The 12783-nt window shown below is 46.2% G+C and overlaps 1 protein-coding gene across 8 annotated transcripts in view; it reads right to left on the reverse strand.

Moving 5' to 3' along the window:
- LOC117762735 (serine/threonine-protein kinase BRSK2) overlaps positions 1–11462 on the reverse strand; it is a 172201-nt gene extending 160739 nt beyond the window's left edge. For 6 of the 8 annotated variants that reach the window (XM_034587306.1, XM_034587304.1, XM_034587302.1 and 3 more), the window contains exon 1: positions 11027–11461. In XM_034587306.1, the coding sequence (XP_034443197.1) occupies positions 11027–11120 (94 nt within the window). In that variant the 5' untranslated portion in view covers positions 11121–11461. Of the gene's footprint in view, positions 1–11026 lie in introns of all 8 variants that reach the window. The other 2 variants (XM_034587300.1, XM_034587307.1) reach the window with 2 other exon arrangements.
- Positions 11463–12783: the final 1321 nt, after the last annotated feature.

Raw genomic sequence — 12783 nt, forward strand, 5'->3', positions numbered from 1 at the left:
AAAATCTGACATCAGAGGATATCGGCCCCTGAACGTGGCCCAGGACACATTCGAGTTCCCACAGTAAAAAGAATGTGGGACCATGCATCCTAGCAAACCTCTCAATGTGGTCAGAGTGATGCAGCTTGGGTGCGTTCACACCTGTACTTAGAGCCGTCCAATTTTTTCCACCCGGGATGGATGTAAATACCAGGTCTGAACTGGGTCAAAGTGAAGTGCGGCACAACCTCGTTTATCAGCCAATCAAAGACTCATAACTGTTTGCTCGAGCGATGTCGTCTAAATGTACCAGAGAGAGGAATCATTGTAACATCTTCTTAGCGCACTTAAAGCAAACAGTGATAGTCCTAACTTGATGTAAACCCAGAGGAAGCTGCGACGTGTCCGCCAAAGCAAACAGGTAGAGAGAACATTACACAAAGAGAAACGCTAGCCCCATAATGATCCTAATAACACACTCACTTGAGTCATGCGGTGCCACACGTAGCAATGAAAGCCACAGTGGCGCATGTGTGCAGAGACGCAGATAAATGGACGTGGACACTGCTGGCTCCCATTCATGCTCTCATTACACAAACCATAATAAATCAAAAACTAGGACGAGGACAGCAAACACAGCTGATCAACCAAAATAACAAGGTACTGAAGCACAGCCGCACTCTGGTACCCTCAACATGTGATCTGGCACTTAAAGCTGTGTCCCTGTGTTGCTATGGCTACTGACTCCTCACATCAAAGCACCGAGGCCACTGCAAGTCATCAACCACATGAATACAGTTCTCTATATGCAGAGCGTATGAAATACTTTGCAAAAAGTGTCGGCACTGGCAGGTAAACTTTTGTGAGGTTAAACAGAGGACAAGATCGAAGAGCAGGGGAACAAGCTTCCAAAATGTCCTAAAGGCACTGGGAAGTGTGTGTGTATGTGTGTGTGTGTGTTTGTGTTTGTGAGTCCTCAGGCTTCGCACTGAGAGCAATCTGTCCTGCTGTGGCTGCATCTCCTCCTGTGGTGACGTCAGAAATCTGCTCCAGTCGGAGCGAGAGCTGGGATTCCTGTAGAAACCAGAAGTCGTCCACTCCTGTGCCGCACACAGCACATTCCTGTTTGTGTGTGGTTGCCTGATTTGAATGACAATGGAGGCACTGACCCTGAGAGATGCTTTACTGCTGTGACTCCGTTTCTCACTCAGAAACTGTCTCCTTTTGTGAGCCCGGCCTCCCTCCTCTCCGTCTCTCTCATGTTCATCTGTGGTCCAAAGAGTTACAGCTCTCAGACGCTGGAGCATGCAGCGCACACTAAAACACTTGCACTCAGACAAACACACGCGTGCACACACACACACACACACACACACACGCACACACACACACACACACACACGCACACACACACACACACACACACACACACACACACACACACACACACACACACACACACACACACACACACACACACACACACACACACACACACACACACACACACACACACACACACACACACACACACACACACACACACACACACACAGCAAAACTACAAAAAGCAGCCGCAACATCAGCAACATCCGCCTCAGGAATAAGCAGCTTTTAGTTATGAATAAAAATACAAAAAACGACATTCCGGGATAAAGAGATGAAACCCGCCTCTACTGCATTGCTCTTTCCCTTAATCACTCCATCAACTGTTCCATTAGACAGAAGAGAGTGTAAAAAAAGAGGAAGCCATAACGAGAGAGACAGAGATAGAAACTAGAATTAAAGGTCATCTACCTGCACTGGTCACCTGGAGTTTTAATCCATGTCTTTCCAGACTCTACTACAGGTGGTGAAGACTTAATTCAATAAAAGTTATTGAGCATATTTTCTCAGATTTCTAAAATCCCTCACAGCATTTCTCACAAATCGTGTTTGTGAAAGTGCGATGGACTCACAGACGACCCAATAACAAAACGCCGTTAGAAAGGAAGTGGTCAAATGTACTATTTGACAATCTCTGCACATAAAAGTAATTTGACTGATAACTCTTTCGTTAGAACTTCACTAAAGCTTCTGACCTTAGAGCTGTAGGATTTTTAGACCAATAAAGGAAGAAGCAAAGTATCTATGTATCACTCCAAAACAAATAATGAGTCTTACATTGTAAGTTTTATTAAACTTCTCACCAATTTCCTAATTGGTTCACGAGGATGTACGGACAGCAAAAAGCAGTAAAATGGAAATTTATTGGTGATGCAGAATACATTATGAATATAGCACTCGATCTTCTGATGTTTAAAGTTATTCAGAGCGTATCGCCTGACACTATTTTACGAGAGGTTACGCCATGATACAGAGCTGAATGCTGATTGGTTCACCATCCGTCTATAATGGCAAAATCCCAATAAGAGAGGGTGATAGCCGTATGAAAAGTTTTATGCTGGAAAACTTTGATAAAACAAAACAGCGCTACAAGGCTCGAGATTCGGAGGAAAGGCAAAAACACAAAGACTCAAACTGGACTTGCCGCATCGAGTTTGACATCTGCCTGCATGTGATCTGATTTCATCCCCGAAACATAGTCACGACAGTGGATTTGACCTGGCAGCCGACTCAAAGCACCAAACCATTCTCTGATGCAGTGGCAACACAGGAAAAAAGAAAAGAAGAAACAGTTCGTCTTGGCCGGACCACTGATGCAGTAATACCAGCGATCCGGGTGGAGGGGGGGGGTGGAGGTTATCATAAACTGGCAACAACGTTATCAGAACAGCAAACCGAGCCTGCCCTCCGCACCTTCTCCATGAATAACACACTCCTTGATGCTAGTTCTCTTTAGTCCGGCCAAGTGTCAGAAGTCAGAGCCACGGAGACGAGCGGCCAGCGCAGGTTGTTGGTTTGTGACCAGTCATGCTCATCTAACCTAATCTCAGTGAGGCCCGTCTGCTTCGCTTCACATGCCAGGCCACATCTCAGGTGTTTCAGGCATGGGCGACATCATGCTTCATAGCCTAAAGAGCTGACAACAGAGTGGCAGCAAAAACTCTGAATGCATCCCAATTACCCCGTCGCTGCCCCCTGGGACGGGCTGCACGCAGTAAATGAGCGCACGTTTTCATTCATGTACTTTTCCTTGGAAAACAGTCAGAGGGGAGATGCCAGCAGGTCTGGGATCGTGTCATTTAATATTCATTCAGTCCCTGTGTTCACACTGGAAACACGACTTCAATGGGTTTAACTTTTCAAGCAAACTGATATTTCCTCAATAGCAACACATCACAAGTTTGGATTAATATGTAAATATAAGCAAGTTCTTTACTTTGATACAAGTTTTAGCTTTCATATTTTATATAAATTAATTATATTTAAACTTGACTTACTTAGTTAAAACTGATTCAGTGAACTTTTTTCTGATTATATTCAGAGGAACTATTTATGAATAATCAATTTCAGTTAAGGTCAGCAAATCCATATATATTACAAGCTGAAACAAGAACATTCCTATGGGTCAAGCAGGCATATTATATCGGAAGGTTTAGCCAACACAACAGGGTATGTACCATATTAATAAGATGTAATACTTCTTTGGGGCCTGTAGATGATTTTGTAATGAGAAAAACGGAAAGATAACATTATATAAAGCAGAGCTATGACAGACGTGTGAATTGTAGAAGTTTGCCGCAGCAGTTAGAGAACTGTACCAAATTCAAGGTCACTGGCCCACCCACCTATTTGCTAATGGATAAGGTTCAGCAGGACACACAGCAATGGCGGGATGAGTGCAGAGCTTCACCCCCTGATCTGAGGACAGCCTGCCAAGGCAAACTGAGCTGACAGCAACTAAAGCCGAGGCTCCCCACATGTGCTAATCTCCCAGATTTAAATGGGAACACAGCACAAGAGCACAGAGCAAGGCGAGCCTGTCTGATCCACGGCCGTATGTCCGAGCACAAGCATGCACACATGCGGCATACCTGTGAAAACACACAGTCATTCACATACTCATTTCCACGGTCACATCTAGAGACAATGCAGACGGAGAGAAATAAGTCGGATAGGGACAAACTTGGAGGCACGCATGGAGAGGCAACAGAGGATTCTGCTGCCTGTTGTGATGCTAACTTCAGATTGCAGCCACTTAAAGGCTTGAGAGAGAGCGAGAGGGGCAGAGCAATGAGAGCAGCAGAGAGAGAGTGAGTGAGCGAGCAAGAGAGAGTAAGTAAGATGACCATGAGAGAGAGTATCCCCCTTTCTTTCTTCATAAGAGCAGACTGGGAACCAGCAAGAAGCAAGGAAACCATGACAACCAGACAACCAACCTTGGCAACCAAACGGGCGTTCTCACAGTCAGAGCCAGACAGGCGTCTCAGCAAGAGTTAATCTGAGCTGGGTGAGAGAGGAGAGAGAGAAATATGCTCCCTCCATCACAGACATGTGCGAAGATGTTAGATACACTGTACGTCCTAAATTCGCCATGTTGAGAAAGAGACTTTTGCGACTGACTTAAACGACTGAGCAGCAGCATCAGAAGTGCACAGGGACTCGGGCTGGTGGTTACAGAGATGTCTAGAGGCGAAAAAAAAACCCCGCCACATTTATTTTTTTTATTGAAGAAAACAGTGTGAAGTCGTATATAAATGTAACAATTTGATGCACCGGTGAAAAGAGAAATGGTGTGTTTCGGAGTTTCTCTCTCCGCGGGGAAACCAGCGCCGTGAAATTCTAAATGGCACGAGGCGATAACACATTACGTGAAACCCGGCAGCCGAGCGGGGCCGGCGACCTCAGAGAAACACAGGAAGACACGGACAGACTGAGCTGGGGGGGGGGGGGGAGAGAGAGAGAGAGAGACCGTGTTTGTGTGTGCATGGATGTGTGTGTACTGTGTCTTGGTATAACTGGGGGAAAATGGACCATAAAACCATGTTGCTCTAACCTGATTCTCCACGCTGTATAACATGGCAGAGACACGGTGACGGTGGATGCGCCGAGTTCGGATAAAACCCAAATAGGATGTAATGGGGCCTGTCCCAAACAACACGCACATAAATAGACACACTCACTCGTGATTGCCCACGGAGACTGTTCCAGCAGCCGTTTGCATATTCACCGACCTTCCATCTAAGGATTGAACCCTCTCCTCTTCTCGAGGTCAGCAATGGAGATAAAAACCAGGGAGGAGGAGGAGGTGTATAATGAAGAGAGTGATCAATACTTTTCCTTAATTAATAACCTCCGCCGCAGTCCGAACATTCACGACCACTTCATGCCGTCTTGGTTCAAGGGTTGTTTTTTCCCTTCTTCCTCCGCTCCTCCTTGTTCTCCTTGACTTCATCCGTCTCTCTCCTCCCCCTCTCCAGTTCTTCACCTCTCTCCTCATCGTTAATCTCTGAAAATCATTGGCTACATACATTCCTCCCAATCGATGCAATTCCACAGAGGTCTTGTCTGATTTACCACATGGCTGAGTCCCTGTGTGAATCTTGACTTCGCCAGGGGAAGGGGGACGGAAGGGGGACGGAGGAAGGTGGGAGATGGAGCGAGGTGGATGAGGGGAGAAGTTCAGTAAATGACAGAGACCATCATCATTATTATATAACCTCAGCCAAAGTCACAGACAGGTGGAAAGACTGCAGGCCAAGTCTCGGCTCAGTTTGCTCAAGAGATGGTTTCAGGCCAAGAAATTACCACTGATGCAACAGAGGCTACATCCACACTATAAGGTTTGCATTTGAAAATGCATTACCTCTGCTACACACTACTCTGGAGAGACGCTAAAATCGAGAAGTTGGGAAACGCTGCTGACCCTGTTTGAAAACTCTGGTGCAGCATTTGACTCTGGATGGGCAGAAACGGTGATGTCCAGAAATGATGACGTAGACAAATGTTTGCCGATAGGGTCTTTTCAGTCACAACATAGCCTTCGCTGATTCGTCAAGCTCCTATCACATGACCCCCTTCCGGAAAAGTAAACAACCGGCATAAGCCATAGCTACCAACGTAGAACGCAAAATAGATAATCAATTACAAGCATTGCAGAGTCTGTTGTCTGTTGCTAAAAGCTGTTGTGTAGTTAAATTCTGCATTTTACAGCTACAACTGCTTCATGCGTAAGAGACAAGCTAATAATCGAGCAATCTACGACAATTGTGTAACTAACAGCCACATGTTTCCTGTGTACACCAGCACGCCCATGTCTTCCTGTGCGTGAGCATTCACTTGATATGCATTTTCAAGTGCGTTAATAAGGACGGGAAATAAAAATGATACACAGCCAAAACACTCATGTGGACAATGATTTTTTTCATTCTCAAAGTAGTAGTATGGATGTAGCCTGAGCCTAGACACACATTTGAGATGGTATATATCCACACAAGCACACAAATAGACATTACTTATCAGCTGACACACAGACACACTTGCACACCAGCCTCCCACAATTCAGGATACATGTCAGGGCTGAGGGAGAGGGGCTTGGGCGTTTGCCACAGTCCAACAGCTGAGACCATGCAGGCCTTGGCTTCCTGCTCTCCAGCTCTCATCCAGCCTGCTAACACGGGCTGCTACACAGCTGGGAGCAACACTGCACAGCCATTGGGTCTGGGCTCCTCTGACCTGAATGTCAGAATGGGCCCATTTAACCCGGGGGTCAATCACCGTAACCCATAACACCAATTTTAGGTCGAAGATGGCAACATGGGAGATGGACACCTGCGTTTGAGCTCGACAGTAGTTTGAGGATTATTTTAATAGCACACAGACTAGGGGTGACCCAGAGTTTGAGCACCTGGTCCATTCACAAGCCACACGCACACAATCATTTAGTTTCTGTGGATTTGCCAAGTGGTTTTTCATTGACAGCATCGACTGAGCATTCCCTCTTCACTTGTCATCATCAGGAATATCATGTGCTGTGAAACAGTATGGATCTCCTCCACCAGACAGGAAATCTTTGGGAGTGACCATTGATCCGAATCAACCGTCCCCAGCTCACCGGCTATCAATCAACATCAAATTAACGGTTTTACGTTAACGTGCAATTTACCAGACTCGCGGAATGGTGAAGTTAATTTGCGCATGTGTAAATGAAAAGAAAGACAAAACGGGAGATTTTCTTTAAAGCCCTAAAACACGGAAACAAACACAACCTCATGTTGCATCAGAGGAACACACGCTGAGAGGTACAATCTGGCCGGCCCTTCGCTGACATGGAAACACAGAGAATAGCAGGATTCTGGCTGAAATGCCTTGTAAGCCTGGGGAGCACGAGAACAAGAACTCTCCAGAAACAGGGAGAACTAAATAGAGAAAGAGCGAGCAAAGACGTGAAATCACAGGCAGCTTTTTGTCAGATGAACAGTCAATATAAAGGCCCCGAAGCACAGATGATTTCACTCTAAACATCAATCAAAGAATCAAGGAGCCAACATATCAACCTCCAACTGTTCGCCTGTCAATATCCAAGTCTCGCAGAAAACAGGGACTTACACTGGATTAACAGCCAATCTCTTCCAGACAATAGGCCTCTATTCCGCTAATAAACAGCCTACAGGAACAAAGTAAAGGCGAAGCATGGCAGTGTTTTCCGAAGCATTAGTGGAACAGAGTAGCGATTCAGTCTTAAGTCGGTGCACTGGTGAAAACACAAATCCACAATCTTCAGCTTTGTCAAACAAAGCTTCGAGATTCTGAAACTCAAAAGAGTCTGATACTCGGAGCCCTGCTGCTGATAAAGACAAATGTTACCTCACTTACTGTAGCACCGTGACATTGATTAGAGGCAAATACAGAACATTATACAGCCCAACAGGCAGCGCAACTCAGTGTCTGATAGGAAAAGGTGCTGATTGACAATTTTCAAAATGACAGTACAAGGTGACGGAAATGCTAAAACTCAGGTATAGACACAAGGGACCTCCATGAAGCATCTCATGAGCACAATGCCCCGGCCAGGTTCTGCCATGCACCATAACTGGCTGCCATGCTTCTGTGGCTTCAGCCGCAATCAGTAGCCAGCCATGCCGACACTCCGTATCTATAGACCCCATCAAGCCCCAATGCACAGCTGACAAAGACGGGATTGCTCACACAGTCCGAGGAAACCGGCGAGAAAGCAATAAAGCTGAAGGAAAGCAAGTGGAGAGAAATATGGGGGTGTCGAAGACTGACAGGCAAGTCCAGAATATACTGTACATAGAATAAACCATACACTTGTATTCTGAGTAAGAGTGTTACATTTAACTAGGATAGCACTCAGAGTGCAGATCTCCGCCAAGCCCCAAGAGTTCTCTTATGAAACCACATTTAAATGAACTAGCTCAGTATTGAACATATCAGGCCCATAAACCATGAATTCTTGTCTGAGAAATCATTTTTGACAAACACCCTTATCACCTCATGTTAAAGAAAGGGGGAAAATATTTCCTGGATCTGCCCCTTGATCCAGATCTGCACCAACATTTAATGGGTTCTCCCATGGGTGGTCCCCCACATCCCCATGAAATTTCATGGAAATCGGTTGAGTCATTTTTGCTAGCTGCTATCTAACAGACAAACTAAGGCACATGACAACATAACCTCCTTATTGGAGGAGGTGATAATGTGCTACATCCTTCTGTTTAAACTATGCACGTGTGGTGGTTGTAGGAAAACTGTGGCCTGTGCCATGCAGCCTGTGCAACTCTACTTGAACCGTAGCTTGGAGGTGCTAAGTTGCTAAGCTGGTGTGGGCCAGCCCATTCTACCTTTGGGCCACGTGAGTGCGTGAGTGAGAGCCGAGGGGACTTTGGCTGTGTAGGGGATTAAATCAGGAAGCCAAACCAGAACCACTGTGGTGGCCGCGTGTGTGCGTGTGTGTGTGTGTGTGTGTGTGTCAGGACACGGCCTAATCACTTAATGAACATGGAACAGCACCACTCTACTGAACAGGACAGCCAGATCAACCAGAGGCCTTCCGCTTTCTCCCATCTAATAATACCAGCCAACCACAGCCTGGGAAAGTACACGAGGGACTTAGCCCACTGGACGAGCCCGGCTGCCACTCACGACTGGGATGGGAGTTGCCAAACCAACCCCTTTCCTGGGACTGAGATCTGACAGATTAACGAATGGTTAATGGGCAAATGGGATATTATGCACTGTCATTAATCTGAATAGGTTTGGCATGACTCAGCTACACAGACGCCAGTAACCAGGGGATTTCTTTTCTACTCAACACGCATACACTCGTAATTCAGGGCACCGCTGTCACTGCACATTTAAAACATGAAAACCAGGCCGAAATGAATGTGCTATTATGATAATATGCTCTTCCGTCCACCTGTAACTCAGTTAAACTTCTCCTGATTAAATTACCTGGCATATGAGGGCCAAGGACACAAGTTATGAGCCATGTGGACCCGTAGCTTCCGTCCGTGTGTCTGACATCTCAGGGTAGCAAGAAAAATGCCTCAACACTGAGATAAATACATCCTGAGCCACGGATGATCTCAGCGACACCACGTCATTAAACGCCTGTACCCAGCAGACCATACTGCCAGCTCTACACCACCATAAACAACCATTAGACACTCCTGAGAGCCATCTGAACGTCTGCCTGTGAGCGAAGGATCCTCCTGTAAACACAAACGATTAAATGCGAGCTGTAGGAGAAAGGGAGTCTGGCTAAATAAATACTACATTTTTTTTGTTAATCTGCTCCAAAAACCAAAAGGGAACAAAGCTTTCAGCATGAATTCTTAATGTTAGATCATCCTACAGTCATCACACTGCAGACATGGGACACTGAACTCAATGCCCATGGATGGAACATGCACTGGCATTCAATTTCTGGTGGGAAACGCGCTTTAACATCTGTAGAGAATGAGCAAAGAGAACAAGACTCTAGTTAATGACCAGTGGGGACTGGCCGGGTGAATGAAGTGACCAGGGAGGCTATTTCAAGAAAGCATGTGCACAAACATTTACAGGAACACACGGCTGCTCGGCATGACCAGCTGGACCAGGTATATTATGGGGAAGTTACACCTTTTGTAGCCGTTTTTTTTTCGACAGCAGATGGGAGGACAATCTCAACAGACCGTGCAGGAAGAGGAGAGGAAAAGTCTCTTTCTCTCTCTCTCTGTAAGGGCGGTGAGCTTCCAAAGCATCTCTCCTGCCATCTCTGCCTACACACTGGGCTGTGCCTGCCTCTCTCACATGGCTCCACTGGCTGCATGTACTTGACCACAGAGGATTCTCACTGTGCAACGCTGACAACAGTGCATGGGCTGCTCCTGCACAAACCAGCCAATGGAATGAAACACCACCTTATGTATCATGAATGGCTCATGTGCAACTTTAACAAACTGCAGTGTCACCGCTGCTTGTGCTGAGATGAAGCATGTGCTCCTTGTTCAACGAAGCCCGGCAATTGCATCCCCTCGGGTGCATGAATATAGAGCAGTGAGGCTCCCACTCCCCTGCTCCTGGTGTAATCTGTCAAGGTGGGACCCTCTACTCTATACTGGAGGAAACCCACGTATTGCAGTCGGAGCCTGTAGGAGAAAACGCCTGCCTCCCTGCTCCCTTTCCCTGCCTGCCTGCCTGCGGACTAAGAATAGATCAATGTATCAGGCAAATCGGGATTAACGGCGTTGTGCTCCAATCACAGGACGCACAGATTTACGCACGAGCACACGCACAGAACCAGGCAGCCGGGGCACCAAAAAAAAAAAAGTTCATTTTTACAGGACATCACACTGTCATCGTTTGTGTTGCCGGACGTTCTCCACGCTGGAGCAAACACAAACACACACACACACACACACACACACACACACACAAAAAGACACACAATCCAACGCCGACGCACAGCCAACATCACCTAAATCCCCCCCCCAAAACCCTATCCGTGGACAGGTGCAGGTGTCATGGCAGTGAGTTCTCTTCCACCTGCAGACACCCCAACAAGCCACAACTGGCTCCCACAAAAGATAAATCACGCAATTCAAAATTTTAAAATAAAAAATAAAAAAGGTGCATGCGGGGATCTGTCCCAACTCACCTGTCTGTCCCTTCCCCAGCGTCTTCTCCAAACGGTAAGGTCCCACGTAATTGGCGTGTTGGGCACCGCTGTTGTCTTTGCCGGACGATGACATGTCGAATCTGTGCGTAAAAAACACTTTAGCGCAGACAATTAAACACTCCTCCTCCGAGCCGCTGCCGTCTTCTCTCTCTCTCTCTCTCTCTGTCTCTGTCTCTCTCTCTCTCTCTCTCTCTTTCTTGTCTTTCTTTGGTTGTTACTCCACAGCCTTCTTCTCTTTCTCCTCTCTCTGTCTCTCTCTCTTTTTTCTTTTCGTCCCTGCCTCACTCGCAGCTTGAGGAGGTGAGCTCCTCTCTCGTTTCTCGCCTCCTTTCGCTCCTACCGCTGCAGACGAGCCGCAAGTGCCTGGAATATCATCGTCGGTGGAAGCTGCGCCGCCGCTGTGCGTCTGTGGGAGGTGCTGCCGAGCCGTCAGGGGAGGTGGAGGTGGGGGGGGGGGGGTGATGGACAGAGGAGAACAGCCAATCAGAGGGCCGGACAGCCCCTCGTGCAGCCTTGTTGCAGGTGGGGGGGTTTAACAGTTTACGTCTTTGTTATCTTTATTATTCCCAAGAGAGAGTTTAGCTTGTAGGACAAATATAAACAGTGTGTCATTGCAATTAAAGGAGACATATTATGCTCATATTCGGGTTTGTCATTTTTATTTGGGTCATTACTCTAAAAGTTTTACATGACATTACTGACAATAACTGCCCAATTCATTTGTCATGGCTGCTCCCTTCAACTCTATCAGACATTTTCTTATGTCCAAAAATACTTTGACACATTTTTCCATTATGTTACAAACTGTTTATTCTGATCAATGTTGTAAATACTGTTATTTTGCTGATGTGTTCGGTTACATGAGGCATCTATCGCACTTCTGTCCGTCCTGGGAGAGGGATCCTCACACGTGGCTCTCTGAGGTGTCTTCGTTTTTTCCCCGTTAATAGTGTATTTTTTGGTAGTTTTTCTTTACTCTTGTTGAGGCTTAAGGACAGAGGATGTCACACCTTGTTAAGTACTATATGAGATAAATTGTAATATGTGAATATGGGCTGTACAAATACAATTTGATTTGATGTGACATGTGCTAACGTTTCCCCATAGTGTCCACTGCTGCAGCTCCTCTTTTCAGCCTCTGTCTGAAAACCTCAGTTTTTGCTCCTTAACCAAGTAAAATGACCCAAGAGTATTTCAGCGGACTTCATAATAAGAGCTGTTTGAATTCTCTAGAGGTTAAGGAAAGGAGCGTCAATGCTTTCTTACTTCATTTCCTTTCGCATTTGAAAACATCACCACCCTTTACGAAAGGAAATGAGAATCATCCCACAATTCATGGTGGCAGCAACGTTTAAAATGACCCAACATCGTAGTTGCACCTGGACACAGCCACCTAAATATAAAATAAAATGAACAGCTGTTTTATTCTCCTGACACGATACACAGGGTTAACCCTGATGTAAACATTTACATTTATCTGAGCTCCTGATTTCTTCTGAGTTGTCTCATTCCCCCGATTATGGAATGCACACAAAAAATTATTCTGCACTGTGGTTTTCCTTTCCTAACTCCTTCCAGCTTCTCCTTCACATCTTTCCTTGATCTTGTGAGATATTCCATCAGGGTCAGGGAATAGTGGTTAGGAAAGGAGATTATTTGGACTTTCTGAACGCACCCCTGGTCTGCTCTGCTCGGCCAGCTGGCCCACCACTCCATTGCCCAATCCAGCTGCATAC

Source organism: Hippoglossus hippoglossus, chromosome 6 (genome assembly GCF_009819705.1).
Source record: "Hippoglossus hippoglossus isolate fHipHip1 chromosome 6, fHipHip1.pri, whole genome shotgun sequence".
NCBI classification, from domain to species: domain Eukaryota; kingdom Metazoa; phylum Chordata; class Actinopteri; order Pleuronectiformes; family Pleuronectidae; genus Hippoglossus; species Hippoglossus hippoglossus.